The following is a 21,592-nucleotide window of genomic DNA, read 5'->3' as shown; positions in this document are numbered from 1 at the left end:
AATAACTGTGCATTGTTCCCTGAAGGTGGAATCTCATGTGGATAGGGTGGTGAAGAAGGCGTTTGGTATGCTTGCCTTTATAAATCAGAGCATCGAATATAGAAGTTGGGATGTAATGTTAAAATTGTATAGGGCATTGGTGAGGCCGAATCTGGAGTATGGTGTGCAGTTCTGGTCGCCAAATTATAGGAAGGATGTCGACAAAATGGAGAGGGTACAGAGGAGATTTACTAGAATGTTGCCTGGGTTTCAGCGCTTAGGCTACAGAGAGAGGTTGAACAGGTTGGGTCTTTATTCTTTGGAGCGTAGAAGGTTGAGGGGGGACTTGATAGAGGTTTTTAAAATTTTGAGAGGGACGGACAGAGTTGACGTGGGTAGGCTTTTCCCTTTGAGAGTGGGGAAGATTCCAACAAGGGGACATAGTTTCAGAATTGAGGGACAAAGGTTTAGGGGTAACATGAGGGGAAACTTCTTTACTCAGAGGGTTGTGGCTGTATGGAATGGGCTTCCGGTGGAAGTGGTGGAGGCTGGCTCGATTTTATTATTTAAGAGTAAATTGGATAGGTATATGGATAAGAGGGGATTGGAGGGTTATGGTCTGAGTGCAGGTAGATGAGACTAGGTCAGGGAGAATGGTCGGCGTGGACTGGTAGGGCCGGACAGGCCTGTTTCCATGCTGTAGTTGTTATATGTTATATGTTATACTAGGGACGCATTTACAATTAACGGAAACCAATTAACCTACAAACCTGTAGGTCTTTGGAGTGTGGGAGGAAACTGGAGCATCTGGGTTCTGTTGTGTAATCTCACTGCTTGCCTGCAAAGCTACCGACATCTGATTATTTAACTCTACGATTTTGGGATTGGGCTATTACACACCCATTAAACTTTTGGAATGCTTTCAAATCCTCTTTGTTCTTACTCGATCCTTTCCCTATGTAACTGAATTTGGGAATCGGTATCACTTGTTCAGAGACGGGGTAAAGAGAAGGATTGTCCGAAGACAGGCACAAAAAAGCTGGAGTAACTCAGCGGGACAGTCAGCATCACTGGAGAGAAGGACGGGACGATGTTTCTGGTTGAAACCCTTCTTCAGACTGGTTCGGGATAAGGGGAACGAGAGACATAGACGATGATGTAGAGAGATAAAGAACAGTGAATGAAAGATACGCAAAAAAGTAACGATGATAAAGGAAACGGGCCATCGATAGCTGTTTGCTGGGTGAAAACAAGAAGCTAGTGCGACTTGGGTGGGGGAGGGATAGAGAGAGAGGGGGAATGGTGGGGCTACCTGAAGATCGAGAACAATATTCATAAGGATTGTCCATTTATATCAATTGTGCCAATTGGGAGTCGGCAGTGTTATTATCTCATAACAAAGCTTCTAGCAAACAACTGCTCCTGTTATTGTTCAGGAAGGAACTGCAGATGCTGGTTTACACCATAGACACTTCTACATAGTCTGAAGAAGGGTCTTGACCCGAAGCATCACCCATTCCTTTTATCCAGAGAAACTGCCTGTCCCCCTGAGTCACTCCAGCATTTTGTGCCTATCCTGATATTGTTCACGCAATTCCATCCGTTCAACTCAGGGGATTAATGAGTTGATTAACTCATTAAGAGTCGCCCAATAATGTCCCACTCAGTGTTGGAGGCATGAAGGAGGTGATTCATTTAATTTCAGACTTGTTACCTGACATCAAGCCAAGAGATCAATTTGGAAAACTGCCTCATTACCCCTTCTGGAGAATGCAAGTGGAAGGTAAAAATGTAAAGGAGCAAGGATGAAGTTGAGTGATCTGGTCAGAGTAATTGAAAGGAAAGAGCAGGACTTTGATTGAAAACAAACCTTACCAAAACAAGATAGACACAAAGTGCTGGAGCAACTCAATGGGTCAGCTAAAATCTCTGATGGAAAAGGATGGGTGACTTTTTGGGTCGGGACCCTTCTTCCGACGCTGACCCTTCTTCGGGTCCTAACCCGAACTCCAGAGATGTAGAAAATGTTTAGAGTGATGTGGGCCAAAGGCAGACACATGGGACTTGCTTAGATGGGACATCACAGTCAACATGGACAAGTTGGGATGAAGGGCCTGTTTCCGTGCTGTCTGACTCCATGACTCTAAATCACGCGAGGTTAATGTGGTTAAGTGTTGCTTGTTTCCCGTTCTGTCACTGAGGTTTCCAACGTTGTCAGTGCAACAGTTTGGAGGATGCGTTTACAGGTTGAACTGTGAGGGATATTGCTGACACAGTGGAACTGACATAAGAGCCTGTGTTTCATTGACTCCTGCTCTGACCATTGAGTCTTGCTTAACATGGATGCAATGCCGATTACTTGAAGGTGCCTGGATAAAATAGAGAGAAGATAGGGAGAGAGATTGTCCAGAGTCAAGAGTGTTTTATTGCCATATGCCCTGAAATTTGGAAATCTGGAGCGACTAGGCTTGTATACACTGGAATTTAGAAGGATGAGAGAAGATCTTATCGAAACGTATAAGATTATTAAGGGGTTGGACACGTTAGAGGCAGGAAACATGTTCCCAATGTTGGGGGAGTCCAGAACAAGGGGCCACAGTTTAAGAATAAGGGGTAGGCCATTTAGAACTGAGATGAGGAAAAGCTTTTTCAGTAAGAGAGTTGTGAATCTGTGGAATTCTATGCCTCAGAAGGCAGTGGAGGCCAATTCTCTGAATGCATTCAAGAGAGAGCTAGATAGAGCTCTTAAGGATAGCGGAGTCAGGGGGTATGGGGAGAAGGCAGGAACGAGGTACTGATTGAGAATGATCAGCCATGATCACATTGAATGGCGGTGCTGGCTCGAAGGACCGAATGGCCTCCTCCTGCACCTATTGTTTATTGTCTATTGTCTCGTACGGGACCGCCCTTGTCCCGTATAAGGCCCGGACGGCGCTGTAGGCCCGGACACTGTAGGCCCCGACGCTGTCGGCCCGGACACTGTAGCCTGGGGGCTGCTGCAATCCCTGACAGTGTAGGCCCGGGCACCGCCAAATGCAGGTTGCGTAGCAACCCGCCTCCTGGCCTGGGCAGCCGCCATACATGGAGCGGGAGCACGTGGCCGCTGGCTGGGTGAGGTCACATGGGACGCGGGGTGGTGACGTCACCTTGTCCCATATTTGGGAGTGAGGAAGTTGGCAACCCGACAGTGCCATCACCTGTATGTAATAGTATATAAACAGAATGTATTAAGTATTGCGCAACAGTGAGAAAGAAAGTGCCTTCTCTTAATGAATTCAGTTTGAGGTTCCTCATCCTTGTTAGATGTAATATTTAATTTTTATAAGGCACTCATAAAATGCTGGAGTAACTCCAGCATTTTGTGATACCTTCAATTTGTACCAGCATCTGCAGTTATTTTCCTACACAACTTTTATAAGGCACTGGTCAGGAGTATTGCATTTGGAGTATTGTGAGCAGTTTTGGACCTCGTATCTGAGTAAGGATATGCTGGCATTGGAGAGGGTCCAGAGGAGGTTTACAAGAATGATCCCAGGGATGAATGGGTTAATGTACGATGAGCGTTTGACAGCCCTGTGCCTCTACTCGCTGGAGTTTAGAAGGATGAGGGGGACCTCATTGAAACTTATCGAATAATGAAGGGCCTCGATAGAGTGGATGCAGAGAGGATGTTCCCATTAGTGGGAGAGTCTTGGACCAAAGCCCACAGCCTTAAAATGAAAGGATGTTCCTTTAGAAAGGAGATGAGGAGGATTTATTTTAGTCAGAGAGTGCGTGACGGCTTTGAAGCCCAAGTTATTGGATATTTTTAAGGCAGAGATAGATAGATTCTTGATTAATATGGGTGTCAGAGGTTATGGGGAGAAGGCAGGAGAATGGGGTTAGGAGGGAGAGATAGGTCAGCCATGATTGAATGGCGGAGTAGAACCGATGGGCCGAATGGCCTAATTCTGCACCTATCACTTATGAACATGAATCTGAGCAGTAATTATGAGAACTGTAATAATCCATCTACAATATTAATGGTAGATCCATCATTTCAAAAGCCCATCTGGAGAATTCAAATGCCCTAATCTTTAATGTGACCAAAGAGTTTAATATTGTTATTTAATGCTAAATTGTAATAGCTTTCAGTGAGGCAAAGTTACAATGCATTAACGAGATTAAAAAGTTTAGTATGATAAAATATAGACACATTTAAATGCATAGTAAGGAGCTTGAAAAAAAAGAAAATCTGAATTGTTCAGTGTGTTATATGTTCTTGTAAGTGCAATTAAATCTATAAAATGTATTTTTTATAGGAGCTCTTAAACGATAATCAACTTCCAAAAAATCCAAACTGTAACAGATTTCTTTGCCTTAAGAGATAACAACTTTAGTATGAAGCAATAAATATGGCCCAGAGCCTCATGAATGTGTCAAGTAAGGAGTGGATCGGTAATATGTTGTAGCACAGTTTATTTCCTGGCATTAACGGGTGGTGGGTATTTATAGTTGCATCAGCGCACAGTTTCTAGTGCGGTTGCACTGGTGAATAGAACGGTCCACAAATCAGTTCCTGCAAACAGATTTGGAAATTGAGCTTAGTGTGAATCAGGCTTGGCGCCATCACCCATCTCCACGTCATTTGGGTTAACATGAGATGAGCGTTTGAAGGCACTGGGCCTGTTCTCGCTGGAGTTTAGAAGGATGAGGGGGGGGACCTCACTGAAACTTACCAAATAGTGAAAGGCCTGGATGGAGTGGATGTGGGGAGGATGTTTCCACTGGTGGGAGAGTCTAGGACCAGGGGTCACAGCCTCAGAATATAAGAATGTTCTTTTAGGAAGGAGATGAGGAGGAATTTCTTTAGTCAGAAGCTGGTAAATCTGTGGAATTGATTGCCACAGAAGACTGTGGAGGTCAAGTCAATGGATATTTTTAAGGCAGAGATAGATAGATTCTTGATGGGTACGGGTGTCAGGCGTTATGGAGAGAAGGCAGGAGAATGGGGTTAAGGGAAGATAAATCTGCCATGATTGAATGGCAGAATAGACAATGGGCCGAATCGCCTAATTCTGCTGCTTTCACTTATTAACTTAAGAATTACGGATGCAATGAGAGATTCCTAATCTTAAATCTGCCACTTCCAAGTGTAAACAATCACTCCCAAAATAATAGTTGTCAATTTTGAAAGGGTACAGAGAAGATTTACAAGGATGTTGCCAGGACTCTATTTCTTAGAGCGCAGGAGAAAGCGGGTTGATCATATAGAGGTATATTGATTCATGAAAGGAATAGATCGGGTAGATGCACAGAGTCCCTTGCCTAGAGTTGGGGAATCGAGTGCCAGCTGACATAGGTTTAATATGAAGTGGAAAAGATTTGATAGGAATCTGAGGGGTAACTTTTTCACACAAAGGTAGGTGGGTGTAGGGAACGAGCTGCCAGAGGAGGTAGTTGAGGTTGGTAGTCTTGCAGCGTTTAAGAAACAATTAGACGGATAGATGGTTAGGACAGGTTTCGAGGGATATGGACAAAACGCAGGAAGGCGGGAGTAGAGTGGATGGCACATGTAGGTCGTTTCGGGCAAATTGGGCCGAAGGACCTGTTTCCAATTTGTCTGACTCTATGACTCTATGAGTTCGCCTGGTAAAAATAGCATTGATTAGCAAGTCATCGAAATTGCCATTTCCATCAATCCACAATAATTGTACAGCAAAGTGATAGGCAGTGATAGGCATTCAGGTTTTATTTGATACTAGACCAAGTGGACCCGTTGGGCCCAAACCTCTCCTGCATTGGTGCAGCACCATCTCCTCCCCTCCCCTCTCTCCTCAACCCCCCCCCATCCCCTCTCCCTTCTCCCCCCTTCCCCCTCCCTCCCCCTCCCCTCCTTTTAAACTTAAAAATGTGATTAACTTAAAAAATATAACACCGATTTCAATAAAACTACTTGCATTATCACTAAAGTGACAATGGTGAGTAAGGTGGGCCTAAAATTGGCGCACTATCGTGTACCGTTTTGGCTGAAGTTCAGTCACAAACAAGATAACAAACGAGAGTTTTAGTATATAGATATAAAATGAACAGAATATGCTGGAAATAAATAGGTCAGATACCATTTGTGGGGGGCAGCACAGTGGTGCAGCGGTAGAGTTCCTGCCTTACCGGGTTCAATCCTGACTACAGGCCCCGTCTGTATGGAGTTTGTACATTCTCCCTGTGACTGTGTTGGTCTTCTCCAGGTGCTCTTCCACTATCTGCCCTATTTAATTTCCCCAAGTAAGGATGAGTGGTGCTTTGTCAGCGGTAGATTTATCTACACTCGGTCTCGACAAGCACTCTTGAATGCATCTAACAAACTCCACTCCATCGAAGCCCCTCGCACTCAGGCCAATCCCATTTGAGGGCGGCACGATGGTGCAGCGGCAGAGTTGCTGCTTCGTAGCGCCAGAGACCCAGGTTCGATCCTGATGACCGGTGCTGCCTGCACGGGGTTTGTTCATTCTCCCTGGGATCGTGTGGTCCTTCAGTTTATACCCACCCACTCCAAAGACGTACAGGTTTGCAGGTTGATTGGCTTTGGTGAATAGTTAATTGTCCCTCGTGTGTAGGAAAGTGCTCATGTACCAGTTGATAGCCAGTCGGTGCAGACCTGGTGGGCCGAAGGGCCTGTTTCCACACTGTATCTCTAAAGTCTAAAGTCTAAACTACAGTCAATATTGATAAATTTGAACCCCCCCGCACTAAACGTTATTCCCTTATCATGGATCCATGCACTGTAAATGACTCGCCTAAAACAAACATCACCATTTTCATCTAATACTCCCGTGTTCGTCTTGCGTCACAACGGGAACCCAACGGGTATCCGCGCGTGCGCAGTTGGGGGAGGGTTGCCGGGCTCGGCGCCGGCGCACCTGCGCAGCAGTCCCTCGCCTGACCTTCCTCCCATGGTGCAGCGCGGCGGTAGTGAGAAGGTCAAAGAAGATGGCCGCCGGCAGGACGAACATGGCGCAGCGCCTTGCGGCCGCTCTCCTGCTGCTGGCAGCCGCGATGGCCGCCCGGAGCCGGGGTAATTGGCTCCCTCTCCCCTTTCCTCTCCCCCCTCGCCCGCCCCCGATCCCACAATGGGGAGCCATCGGCCCCATAGGTCGTCTAGTGTTCAATAATATGCTACCTACGCTGTACACGTTAAGCACATAAAACCTGATCGTGTAGATGCGAGTATATAATTGGGGTATCTAGTGGGCACCTCCTTTCGCTGATGTTTTATTGAGTTAAGCCCATGGCACTTCGGGAAGGCTCAACAGTTCCCTTCCCTCTACTCTCACCTACCTCCAGTTCAAAATATATTTTGATACCGTGTCATGCTGATCCTCTGGTTGTAGTGGCCACGATGGGATCACTGAGGCATAATGTTGTCCCTGGTCTTGTTTGTTCACAGGTGGTCCTGTACTGAGGGAAACCCAAGCCCTTAAGAACCTTGCAACCTCATCCATTATCACATTATACTTCAGAGATCTGGGGACACAGATAAACTGGACCACGGTAAGTCTTAAATACACTGGGCATTCAATGTTACCAGCTGAGAACTTATGGAAAGAATGTCTTCATTTACCACAAGGGGTGAAGAATGTCACTTATTTTTTGATCTGGGTTCCTGCATGTTGCATTTTTTTAAATTGAGGCATCATTCCTAATTATGTAGAGATTTAAGTGATATTTTGGAATTACTTATTGCAAATATTTTCCATGGGAATCAACAACTCTTGTTCCCGGTGTGTGCATTTCATGCAGAAGCTAGTGAATGCGCAGCTCACCCATTTAGTCTGATGTGTGCAGAATAATCCCATGTTTAGTTTAGTTTAGTTTAGTTTAGTTTAGTTTAGTTTAGTTTAGTTTAGTTTAGTTTAGTTTAGTTTAGTTTAGTTTAGTTTAGTTTAGTTTAGTTTAGTTTAGTTTAGTTTAGTTTAGTTTGGTTTAGTTTAGAGATACCACACCGAAACAGGCCCTTCGGCCCATCGAGTCAACGCCGACCCGTGATCCCCGCGCACTAACACTATCCTACACGCACTAGGGACAATTTACAATTTTACCAAGCCAATTAACCTACAAACCTGTAATGTTTTGGAATGTGGGAGGAAACCGGAGATCCCGGAGAAAACCCACGCAGGTCACGGGGAGAACGTACAAACTCCGTACGGACAGCACCCATAGTCAGGATCGAACCCGGGTCTCTGGCGCTGCAAGGCAGCAACTCTACCCCTGCGTCACCCGTGCCGTGCATGTTGGGTCAGGAGACCGTCTACGGCTAGATACATGTAATGGTCCCAGATGAAGTGAGAAGCCAGCACAAGAAAAAACACAGTTCTAATAGGAGGAATGCACATCTGGAAAAATGCACTGTCACTCAGATCAGGACAGGATTGCCTGTCTATTACTGATCTTATTACAACATTGCAGCAAAGATTTGATTGCTCTGGAGAGGGATCAGGGGAAATAAACAATGATGCTGCCTGGATTGGAATATTGTAACCACGACTAGGGATGGAAAATAAAAGCTACGGTGTTTTCTTTGGTAAAGCTGAGGCCAAGGTAAGATTTAATTAAGACGTGAAATGCGACGAGGCCCTTCGAGCAACTAGAAGATCAGTTTGCAAGGAAAGGATATGCGGACACCCATGCGATATTTTGATCAATTCTGCCACCAGGCATTGCTGTATAGGGTTGCCTGAGGCCTAGACAGAGTGGACGTGCGAAGGTTGTTTCCAGTAACAGGGAAGTCTCGAACCACAGGGCACAGCCTCAGAATAAAAGGATGTTTCTTTAGAATGGAGATGAGGAGAAATTTCCTCAGCCAGTCAGATGACTGTGAAGGCCAAGACATTGGGTATTTGTAAAGCAGAGATTGTCAGGTCCTTGATTGGTAGGAGTGTCAAAGCTTACAGGGAGAAGGAAGAAAAATGGGGGTTGAGAGGGGAAAAAATGGCCAGCCATGATTGAATGGCAGAGTCAAGTCAAGTCAAGTCAAGTCAATTTTATTTGTATAGCACATTTAAAAACAACCCACGTTGACCAAAGTGCTGTACATCTGATTATGTACTAAGAAACATACAGTAGCACGCAAACAGTTCACAGCGCCTCCTCAATGAGCCTCAAACGCTAGGGAGTAGAAATAGGTTTTGAGCCTGGACTTAAAGGAGTCGATGGAGGGGGCAGTTCTGATGGGGAGAGGGATGCTGTTCCACAGTCTAGGAGCTGCAACCGCAAAAGCGCGGTCACCCCTGAGCTTAAGCCTAGACCGCGGGATAGTGAGTAGCCCCAAGTCGGCCGACCTGAGGGACCTGGAGTTAGAGAGGGGGGTTAGAAGATTTTTGATGTGGGGGGGGGGGGATGTCCATTTAGGGCTTTATACGTGAATAGGAGGAGCTTGAAGTTGATTCTGTACCGTACAGGGAGCCAGTGGAGAGAGGCCAGAATTGGGGTGATGTGGTCCCTTTTACTGTCCCAAAGGGTGATGGGCCCAACGGCCTAATTCTGCTCCTATGACTTATGAAACTGTGGACTTATTGGATTCAGCTAAGAGGTCAAAAACCAGGGGCATGGCTTTATAATAATTGTTAGAAGGATCGGCAAAGGAGAATAAAGGGGAATAAAGTAAAGTAAGTAAAATAAGGAATAAGCTAAAGGTAAATACGGCACAGAAGTAGAGTTGCTGCCTTGCAGCGCCAAAGACTCGGGTTCAATCCTGACTACGGGTGCTGTCTTTACGGAGTTTGTACATTCTCCCTGTGGCTGTGTGGGTTTTCTCCTAGAGCTTCGGTTTCCTCCCACACTCCAAATATGCCCAGGTTTGTAGGTTAATTGGTTTCCAGTAGAATTGTAAATTGTCCCTAATGTGTGTAGGATTATGTTCGTGTGTTGGGATCGCTGTTCAGTGTGGACTCGGTGGGTTGAAGGGCCTGTTTCCGCACTGTGTCTCTAAACTAAAAACTAAACAATTTTCACCCAGAGGATGTCTGGGTTCTGGAACTCACTGTCCCAAAGGGTGGTGGAGACAGAAATCCTCATCATAGTTTAAAAGTGTGTGTGTGTGTGTGTCTGTGCTTGCAGGAGTAACCAGCAGGGCTACAGATCAAATATAGACACAAAATGCTGGAGTAACTCACCAGGACAGGCAGCATCTCTGGAGAGAAGTAATGGGTGATGTTTCGAATCGAGACCCTTCTTCAAGTTATGATAACTTGGTCTTCGGTCAATCTTCAGTTTAAACCAGCATCTGCAGTTCCTTCATACAGTGTAAGAAAATAACTGCAGATGCTGGTACAAATCGAAGGTATTTATTCACAAAATGCTGGAGTAACTCAGCAGGTCAGGCAGCATCTCAGGAGAGAAGGAATGGGTGACGTTTCGGGTCGAGACCCTTCTTCACCCTTCTTAAGTTCCTCCATACACATACAGATCAAATACATGGAAGTGGGGTCAGATCGGGAGAGTTGTTATTTGACCGGCAAAGTTATTATGAATCTAATGCCCTCCTCTTTCTCAGATTGCATGATTTCATTTCTGATTCACTGAAGAATGATTCCAAATTTCCCTTGAAGAGATAGTTAGGCAGATTATGGAAACACAAATTGTAAAGCTGATGACCCCCAAAACTACGCTGAAGGTTTTTATGCCAATAGGCGTCAGCCCTTTGTTGTCTCAAGGGCCTGTCCCACTTTAGGCGATTTTAAGGCGACTGCCGGCGACTGTCAAAGTCGTAGCAGATCGCCAAACTTTTCCTTTACCCGACGACAATGACCACGACAATGCCGAGTCAGGTCGGGATTACAGCGTATTCGGAAACATCGCAAAATTCCCACTCTGTCAATGCTTCTCCGGTGTCCTAATTTTCGCTGAAATCACTGACAAGTCGGTAAGTACTTGAGAGTTTTGAACTATAACATCTTGTATGGGTTACTTAAAAACCAAGCTTCACTGTAACAAGGCATAAACTGGCTTTACTTCCAGTTTACTAATAGCTGTATTAAAAAAATTAATATTAAAAGTGGTTAAGTGGATTTTTGTGAAAAGTGTGTGGGCATTCTTTGAAAATGCACGGGAGATGCATATCTGGTTTCCGGGTTGCATATCTGGGTTGGGAGCCCACTTTAAATGTAATGGCTGATGGCCATAAACATCGCAAAATTCCCACGCTTACCTGACCGTCAAACTGTCGCCTCCAATCTACCTGTCAAATGTCCTGAACGTAAATAAGTTGGTTGAACACAAGCATTTTATGGTATTTTGAAATGACTTTACTTATTTTAATATTACGTGCTTCTAAATGCATCTAAGAGAACCTAGCAAACCTGGGGACAGCATGCGACAGCGCCCGCAATAAGCAACGATACCTGGCGACAAGCCAGCTGTCGCCGAGAAATTTCACTCCGGGTTATTTCTCTGCCATGCGCTGAGATCCGCTACGATTCTTGGAAGACTCCTCACAGTCATGCCCGCGACACCCCGGCGAACTGTTGGCGACAGCCTAGTCACCGGCAGTCGCCTTAAAATCACCTAAAGTGGGACAGGCCCTTTAGAGTCATAGAGCCACGCAGCGTGGAAACAGATCCATATGGCCAACCGACCAACATGTCCCATCTACACTTGACCCCACTGCCTGCACTCGGCCTATGCCCTTCTAAACATATCCTATCCATGTACCTGCCTAAATGTTTCTTAAACGTGAATAGGAATAGGAATACGTTATTGTCAAATGTGACTAGGCACAGTCAGATTCTTTGCTTGCATACCCAATGTACACAAATAGCAGCCATCTACAGCGCTGACAAAGTTACTCAGTACGCCCCCTTTTGTCCCCCTCCCAAACAGTTCCTCCACGCTGGGTCCCCATTGTCCGATGTTCCCCCCTCCCCAGTGTCCATTGTTTTCTCGCCACCCCCTCACGACGGGCCCCCCACGCTGGGGCCTCCATTGTTCTTCCCCTCCCCCCCCTCACGGTGATCCTCCATGCTCTCATCGAACGTTGACCCGCGAGGCATCCCCGCCGCGGCGAGGCTTCACCGCCGCCGGAGCCCCATCGAGCCCCATCATCACGAGGCTTCACTGCACCCACCGCCTCGACGCCCCACTTCACGCCTCCGTGGTGGCGACCCGGGACCCAGCCGCGCGGGAGCTCCGTCGGCCGCTTCGTCCGACCCGCGAGGCCCCACCCGGGCTTCTACAAGGCGATCCGGGAGGCATCGAGACCACGGCGCCTCGATAGAGGCCTCCAGCCACGTTTCCAGCCCACAGGGAAGCCTTCTGGCCACGCTGCCAACTCGTCAGATTGAAGAAACGGCAGAATCGAGAGCAATGTTGGCTTTTCAGTTGAGGCAGTTTGACTCTATGTTGATCTTAATTGGACAAGGACTAGATTTAGCTCAACATCGCAGTGCCTGAGATCCAGGTTCGATCCCGACGGAATAAATCGGCAGAATAAAATGGCAGAATGGTGGCGCAGCAGTGGAGCGGTTGTACTTGCCTCGATTACCCTCTGCGGCAGTTTGTTCCATATAACCACCACCATTTGTGTAGCAGAGTTACTCCTCAAGTTCCTGTTCAATCTCCCCCCCCCCCCCCTCCCCTTAAACCTATGTTCTCTGGTTCTTGATTTACCTACTCTGGGCAAGAGACTCTGTGCGTTTACCCGATCTATTTCTCTCACGATTTTGTACACATCTTTCAGATCACCCATGTGTAGGAAAAAAACTGCAGATGCTGGTTTAAATCAAAGGTATACACAAAATGCTGGAGTAACTCAGCGGGTCAGGCAGCACCTCTGGAGAGAAGGAATGGGTGACGTTTCGGGACGAGACCCTTCTTCGGACCGAAGAACGGTCTCGACCCAAAACATCACCCATTCCTTCTCTCCAGAGATGCTGCCTGGCCCACTGAGTTACTCCAGCATTTTGTGTCTATATAAGATCACCCCCCCCCCTCCCCCCCATCCTCCTGTGCACCAAGGAATAGAGTCCTAGCCTGCTCAATCTCTCCCTATAGCTCGGGCCCTTTGAGTCCTGGCACCATCCTCGTATACCTTCTCTGCATCCTCTCCAGCTAGGAAACATCTTTCCCATAGCATGGTGTCCAAAACTGAACACAAAAATTCTAAAAGTGGTTTCACCAACCTCTTATGGAACTGCAACATGACCTCCCATTTCCGATAAGATTTTCTATAAGATTATAAGGTCACTAAGTCATAAGTGATAGGAGCAGAATTTGGCCATTCGGCCCCATCAAATCTGCTCCGCCATTCAATCATGGCTGATCTATCTCCCACTCCGAACCCCCATTTTCCTGCCTTCTCCCCATAACCCCTGATTGAGATTTTTCTTAGATTTAGAGATACAGCGCAGAAACAGGCCCTTCGGCCCACCGGGTCCGCACCGCCCAGCGATCCCCGCACACTAACACTATCCTACACACACTAGGGACAATTTTTACATTTGCCCAGCCAATTAACCTACATACCTGTACGTCTTTGGAGTGTGGGAGGAAACCGAAGATCTCGGAGAAAACCCACGCAGGTCACGGGGAGAACGTACAAACTCCGTACAGACGGCGCCCGTAGTCAGGATCGAACCTGAGTCTCCGGCGCTGCATTTGCTGTAAGGCAGCAACTCTACCGCTGCGCCACCGTGCCGTCCTGATACTAGTAATACTCAAGAATCTATCACTGTCGTAACAATATCCATACCCGTCTGTACCTCTACACTGTCCTTGTCTACAGAGAAAAGTTATGCAGACACCCAAGCAATATTTTGATCAATTCTGCCAGAACAGGCCCACTAGGCTTTGGTGTATAGGGTTTTGTATTGCCCTTGTGGGATTTGTCTCAGTGCATCATCTCTTCTGCAGGCATAAGTGTGCCACTCTCTGTGCTCTGTCGAACAATCTGTGTTGCAATTCATTTCAGCTCATTATTCAACGCATCGCCAGTTAATCCGCCAACCCTAGATTGTAGATTTCCGGCAATCGGCAGGGGAACGTTACAAGAATAGAAGGAGTGCTTTCCGCATTGTCGCCCAAAGTTCCGCATTTAGGTGTCATCGGACGTCCAGTGGATGGACGGGTAAAAGTCGCTGTGTTGTGGGAGGCCAGAGGTCCTCTGGTTACGCTTCAGGCTCGCGGATGTGTGTCAGTGTCAGCCTGTCCTTGTCATCTCCGTTAGGGCCACAGAGGTATCATCAATCACTTCTGTGGAAGTAATTCCTGCCTCCCAGCATCTCACCTTGGATTCTGCTTTACACATGACACGTGACGATTACAGGGAACCAAACTTTGCCTGGTGCAAATTAACGGAGGGATTCCGATGCAAACGTCATTGTTTTGGCATACTGAACACTCTAGTTGGTATCGTTCAAATGACTGATTCCCACAGATTCTCCGAAAACTAAGCAGGTTAGATCTTGGTTAATACTCAGAGGGGAAACGAACAGGTAAGAGTGTCTGTGGGTTTTATCCAGAGAGGAAATGGATGCTGCAAAAACCATGTTGCGGCATCTAGGAGACCTTGAGGTGAATTCACTGAGAAGGAATCCTCGAACTGATTCAGCAAATGCAGAACACAGGGTAGTACAGCACAGTGTAGGGAGGAACTACAGATGATGGTTTAAACCGAAGATCGATACAGAAAGCTGGAGTAACTCAGCGGCACAGGCAGCATTTCTGGAGAAAAGGAATCGGTGACGGTTTCAGGTCGAGACCCTTCTCCAAACTGAGTCTCCCTGACTCTCAGTCTGAAGAGGGGTCTCGACCAAAACGTCACCTATCCCTTTTCTCCAGAGTTACTGCAGCTTTTTGTGACAATCTGCAGTACAGCATAGCTTCAGAATTGAGGGACAAAAGTTTAGGGGTAACTTGAGGGGTAACTTCTTTACTCAGAGGGTGGTGGCTGTATGGAATGGGCTTCCGGTGGAAGTGGTGGAGGCAGGCTCGATTTTATTATTTAAGAGTAAATTGGATAGGTATATGGATAAGAGGGGATTAGAGGGTTATGGTCTGAGTGCAGGTAGATGAGACTAGGTCAGGGAGAGTGGTCAGCGTGGACTGGTAGGGCCGAACGGGCCTGTTTCCGTGCTGTAGTTGTTATATGGTTATATGGTTATGGTTATACAGCATCTCTGGAGGACAAGGAGAGGTGACGTTTCGGGTCAGGCAGAAGAAAGTTCTCGACCTGAAACGTCACCTGTTCCTTTTATCCACAGATGCTGCCTGACCCGCTGAGTTACTCCAGCTTTTTGTGTCTATCGTCGGTTCAAACCAACACCTGCAGTTCCTTCCTACACTGAGCTGCACTGCACTGGAGTACAGCACAAGAACAGACCCTTCGGCCCAACGTGTCTGTGCTGAACATGATGATCATTTAAACTCATCCCTTGTGATCCATATCCCTCAATTTCATGCATCACAAAGTGCTGGAGTAACTCAACAGGTCAGGCAGCATCTAGGAGAGAGGGAATGGGTGACGTTTCGGGTCAAGACCCTTCTTCAGACAGGGGGGACGGGGGAGAGGGGGGAGTGGGGAAGAGAGGGGGAGGGAGAGGGGAGGGGGGGGGGGAGAGGGTGCTGCACCAATGCAGGAGAGCTTTGGGCCCAACGGGTCCACTTGGTCTAGTTATATTATAAACGTCTGTAATGTGTCTTCTCAACCTCTGAATCTCCACTGAAAAAAAATCCAAGTATGTCCAAACTCTCCTTATAGTGCATACTCTCTAACACAGGCAACACCTAAGTAACAACTAGAGAAACTCCTTTACACCCTCTCCAAATCCATCACATCCTTCTGGCATTGGGGCAACCTGAACTGCATACAATATTGCAGATGCAGCCTAACCAAAGATTTATAAAGCTGCAACATGACTTCATGACTCTTATACTCAATGCCCTGAGTAATAAAGGCAGGCATACTAAGTGGTGGAACAAGGAACTGCAAATGCTAGTTTACAAAAAAAAGACACAAAGTGCTGGAGAAACTCAGCAGGTCAGGCAGCATCTCTGGAGAACAAGGAGAGGTGACATTTCGGGTCAGGACATTTCTTCAGTCTGAAGAAAGGTCTCGCTCGGCCTGAAACGTCACCTATCCATGTACGCCGGAGATGCTGCCTGACCCACTGAGTTACTCCAGTACTTTGTGTCTTTTTCAGTCATACCATAAGCCCTCTTTAGCATTTGATCTATTTGTGTTTCAGAGAGCTACAGACTTGGACCACAAGATCCCTCTGCACTACCATGGTCTTATTTTCTAATTGTATTTTGTACCGACATTTTGTTTTTGCATGTAGTTCATTTTCACTGACATTTATAATTTGTGTGTTTTTTTTTGTTGGCATGTTGTTTGAGTCTGTATCCTAGCAGTACTGCTGCATGCAATGTAGGCAGTGAAGAAAGCGAATGGTGTGTTGGCATTCATAGCAAAAGGATTTGAGTATAGGAGCAGGGAGGTTCTGCTGCAGTTGTACAGGGCATTGGTGAGACCACACCTGGAGTATTGTGTACAGTTTTGGTCTCCTAATCTGAGGAAAGACATTCTTGCCATAGAGGGAGTACAGAGAAGGTTCACCAGATTGATTCCTGGGATGGCAGGACTTTCATATGAAGAAAGATTGGATAGACTCGGCTTGTACTCGCTGGAATTTAGAAGATTGAGGGGGGATCTTATAGAAACTTACAAAATTCTTAAGGGGTTGGACAGGCTAGATGCAGGAAGATTGTTCCCAATGTCGGGGAAGTCCAGAACAAGGGGTCACAGTTTAAGGATAAGGGGGGAGTCTTTTAGGACCGAGATGAGAAAGTTTTTTTTCACACAGAGAGTGGTGAATCTGTGCAATTCTCTGCCACAGAAGGTAGTTGAGGCCAGTTCATTGGCTATATTTAAGAGGGAGTTAGATGTGGCCCTTGTGGCTAAAGGGATCAGGGGGTATGGAGAGAAGGCAGGTACAGGATACTGAGTTGGATGATCAGCCATGATCATATTGAATGGCGGTGCAGGCTCGAAGGGCCGAATGGCCTACACCTGCACCTATTTTCGATGTTTCTATGTTTCTATGTAATATGTTCATTGCCTCTCTATCTCACTGTATTTATGCAATGAATTCAGTTTAAATTGACCACAAAAAAGACACAAAGTGCTGGAGCATTCAACGGGTCAGGCAGCATCTCTGGAGAACATGGGTAGGTGACAGTTGGGTCAGAACCCACCTTCAGACTGATTGAAATAGGGGGGAGAAAGCTGGAAGAGAGGTGGAGATGGGGCAAAGCCTGGCAAGTGATAGGTGGATTCAGAGGTGAGGGGGAGGGAGGCTGATTGCAAGATGGGTTGGGTTACTCCAGCACTTTGTGTCTATTTTTGTAAACCAGCATCTGCAGTTCCTTGAGTCTGCATAAAATTGACTAACATCAGTGCGGTGAATGGTCCTGCCACTAACCGTCTGCTCTTCAGAAAAATACTTTGTGAAGAAGTCAAAAAGTCACCTTTCCATTTTCTCCAGAGATACTGCCTGACCCATTGTGCATATTGTGTCTATCGTCATTCTTCAGGCGTTGGAAGGAACTGCAGATGCTGGTTTACACCGAAGATAGGCACAAAATGGTTGAGTAACCCAGCGGAACAGGCAGCATCCCTGGAGAAATAGAATTTGGAGATGTTTTGGGTCGAGACACTTCTTCCGACAGAGTTACTGATTTTTGTGTCTGAATTTTGTCACTGAGTTTTTGTGTCTATCTTCAATCTTCAATCTTTAGGTAATGTCTCTTGGTCTTCTTAACACAAAACATTCCAACCATTTGGGATTCTGACATCTGGTTAATTTTGTAAACTTGGAAATAATTTGGGAATCAGGTAGTTACCAGCTCTATGGTAGATTCAGAATCATTGGCAGCTAAGAAGCAAATCAATAAGTATATATATAAATATATAAATCTAAATTAATATCCATAACTATTTAATACTTCGGTATGGTGGCGCAGCTGTAAAGTTGCTGCGTTACAGTGCTTTCAGAGGCAGAAACCCGGGTTCGATCCCGACCACGGGTGCTGTCTGTACAGAGTTTGTACGTTCTCACCAAGACCTGCATGGGTTTTATCCAAGGTCTTCGGTTTCCTCCCACATGCCAAAGACGTGCAGGTTTGAAGGTTAATCGGCTTCGTATAAATGTAAATTGTCCCCAGTATGAGTGTAGGATAGTGATAATGTGCGGGGATCACTGGTCAGTGCGGACTCGGTGGGCCGAAGGGCCTGTTTCCGCGCAGTATCTCTAAACTTAACTGAACTAAACTTCAGTTTCTGTAACGGGAACAAATATTGTTGGCTCATGTATTTCAACTGACAATCACATCTGACCATGTCCTCCTGGTGCAGTTGTTCAGTCAAAGAGAACCGCAGTAAACAACTTGACAGGGGGTGAAATGATTGCATGTTCAGTCATGTGCTAACCCTGCTGTCATTACCAGCTGAGGAGTAGGAGCTCCACACTTACCCAGTTTCTATCTGATATTTGCCTCACTAACCTCACCACCAACTCCACCTAACGTTTGACCTGAAGACCAATGCCTTGGATATGGGGGCACATTCTGGGTGGCACGGTGGCGCAGCGGTAGAGTTGCTGCCTTACAGCACCAGAGAGCCGGGTTCCATCCTGACTAGGGGTGCTGTCTGTACGGAGTTTGGACGTTCTCCCTGTGACCTCATGGGTTTTCTCCGGGTGCTCCTATTTCCTCCCACACGCCGGAAACCTGCAGGTTTGTAAGTAAACTTGCCTCTGTAAGGTGCCCCTACTGTGAGGAATGTAACTCGTGTACGGGTGATTAATGGTTGGGGCGGCCTTGGTGGGACGAAGGGCCTGTTTCCACGCTGTATTTCTGACACTAAAAACTAAAAACATGTTTTTCTTGCATTAAATGTTGTACCCTTTATCCTTTATCTTGCACTGTGGATAGCTGGGTTGTATTCAAGTATTGTCTTTTATTTGAGTGGATAGGACGCAAACAAATGCTTTTCACTGTACCTCGGTACATGTGACAATAATAAACTGAACTAAACTCAACACAACAGACTGCAGATGCTCAAATCTTGGGCAAAAAAAAGTGCTGGAGGAACTCAATGGGACAGGCAGCATCTGTGGAAGGAATGGGCAGAGGGTTTTGGATTTGGTTCATTCTGAAAAAGGCAGACACAAAAAGCTGGAGTATCTCAGTGGGACAGGCAGCATCTCTGGAGAGAAGGAATGGGTGACGTTTCGGGTCAAGACCCTTCTTCAGTCTGAAGAAGGGTCTTGACCCGAAACGTCACCCATTCCTTCTCCTCAGAGATGCTGCCTGTCCCGCTGAGTTACTCCAGCTTTATGTGTCTATCTTTGGTTTAAACCAGCATCTGCAGTTCCTTCTTACACATTCTGAAGAAGGCTCCTATCCCGAAATAACATCTGTCCATTTCCTGCACAGATGCTGCCTGACCCACTGCGATTCCTTTAACAGTTTGTTTTTTGCCTTGGGTATATATTTTGCTCATTTATCAACAATAATTGAATATGTTGCACGTTGTCACCTGCTTAAAGAGTTACAGGGAGAAATATGTGAGGTGTTTGCTTTGACAACTTCACCATTTCCTTAACATTTTAAAACCGATAGCCAATTAGCCGCTCATTGATTAAAACAACTGCCATTTTCCAGTGATTGTCTGCCAATATTCTCTTTAAAGGAGAAGTGATCTCAATCAAATCCTCCATCACAAAGAGAGTTAAGAACATACCACAGGGCTTAGTTTTTTAAAATTTCACTTTAATTTAGAGATGCAGCAAGGAAACCGACCCTTCAGCCTGATGGTTCCATCAGAGTGAGGCTAAACGCAAATTGAACGAACGGCATCTCATATTTCGCTTGAACAGCTTGCAGCCCAGTGGTATGACTATTGATTTCTCTAACTTCAGGTAGCACGAGCATTCCCTCTCTCTCTCTCTATTAGGTGAGTTGAGCTACTCCAGCTTTTTGTGTCTATCTTTATTCAACCTCTTATTGGGTTGTACATTTAGACAATAGACAATAGATAATAGGTGCAGGAAGAGGCCATTCGGCCCTTCGAGCCAACACCGCCATTCAATGTGATCATGGCTGATCATTCTCAATCAGCACCCCGTTCCTGCCTTCTCCCCGTACCCCCTGACTCCGCTATCCTTAAGAGAACTACAGGTTTCATAGCATCTTCCTCACAGCTCACACTACCACCCAGCTTTGTATCATCTGCAAATTTGCTAATAGTACTTTTAATCCCTTCATCCAAGTCATTAATGTATATTGTATTTCAAAGATTCACTCTCTGGGTGAACAGATTTCTTCTCCACTCAGTCGTCAATGGCCCACACTGAGACCATGTAGACACCACAGTGAAGGGAAACATCACCCATTGAGACCCCATCAAGCGTACAAAAGTTTTGTAATTTTCATTGAGATCTTGAAAACTCAAAAAAAGATTAGAAACCTCTTGTGCTTATTTTCTCCTCAAAGGGCAATACCTCCTTCCAAGAAACAAATCTGGTTAACTTGTGTATAGAAGTTGGGCGGTCATGTTGCAGTTGTATAAGACGTTGGTGAGGCCTCACTTAGATTATTGTGTTCAGTTCTGGGCACCATGTTATAGGAAAGCTGTTGTCAAGCAGGAAAGGGTGCAGAGAAGATTTACGAGGATGTTGCCAGGACTAGAGGGTCTGAGCTATAGAGAGAGGTTGAGCAGGCAGGGATTCTTTTCCTTGAAGCACAGGAGGATGAGGGGTGATCTTACAGAGGTGTATAAGATCATGAGAGGAATAGATCGGGTAGATGCACAGAGTCTCTTGCCCAGAGTAGGTGAATCGAGAACCAGAGGACATAAGGTTTAAAGTGAAGGCAAAAAGATTTGATAGGAATCTGAGGGGTTACCTTTTCACACAAAGGGTGGTGGATGTATGCCAGAGGAGGTAGTTGAGGCTGGTACTATTCCAACATTTAAGTAACAGTTAGACAGGTACATGGATAGGTCAGGTTTGGAGGGATATGGACCAAATGAGGGCAGGTGGGACTAGTGTAGCTGGGAAATGTCGGCCGGTGTGGGCAAGTTGGGTCGAAGGGCCTGTTTCCACACTGTATCACTCTATGATTTTATGGTTCTATGGCTCCAGTAAAGGTGTCTTTGTCTTTTCTTGTCTGGAAATAGGATCTTTGATGAAGTTATTTGTTCAAGCCAATCTTTTTCTAAGACCACATCAGTAAAGCTGGAAAATATTCCTTCTCTCTTTTAGGTATTTCTGACAGAATACACTGGGCCTCTCTTAATCTACCTGTTGTTTTATTTTCGCTTACCAAATCTTTACGATTATGAGGACATAAGCCACTGGCGCCGCCCACCCGTGGTGCAGTAAGTACTTTTTACTTTATTCTTTGTTTCACTCTGAGTTTAATGGTCGCTTAACTAATTCAATGCTAATAAAGAATTAATGTGTGGGAAGGAACTGCAGATGCTGGTTTACACCATACAAAGAGATAAAAATAGAAGATAATTACAAAATGCTGGAGTAACTCAGCGGTTCTGGCAGCGTCTCCAAGTTGTACTAAACCT

At 46.0% G+C, this 21,592-nt stretch overlaps 1 protein-coding gene across 1 annotated transcript in view; it reads left to right on the top strand.

Moving 5' to 3' along the window:
• The window catches only part of LOC144592318 (trans-2,3-enoyl-CoA reductase-like), a 111,583-nt gene that overhangs the window by 44,365 nt on the left and 45,626 nt on the right, over nucleotides 1-21,592 (top strand). Inside the window, exons 4-5 of the mRNA XM_078396847.1 lie at nucleotides 7,406-7,509; nucleotides 21,276-21,391. Of these exons, the coding sequence (XP_078252973.1) occupies nucleotides 7,406-7,509; nucleotides 21,276-21,391 (220 nt within the window). The remainder of the gene's footprint in view (nucleotides 1-7,405; nucleotides 7,510-21,275; nucleotides 21,392-21,592) is intronic.

The sequence above is a fragment of the Rhinoraja longicauda genome, chromosome 3 (assembly GCF_053455715.1).
Source record: "Rhinoraja longicauda isolate Sanriku21f chromosome 3, sRhiLon1.1, whole genome shotgun sequence".
NCBI classification, from domain to species: domain Eukaryota; kingdom Metazoa; phylum Chordata; class Chondrichthyes; order Rajiformes; family Arhynchobatidae; genus Rhinoraja; species Rhinoraja longicauda.
The sequence above is the reverse complement of the archived record's forward strand: the minus strand, read 5'-3'. Positions and strand labels throughout refer to the sequence as shown.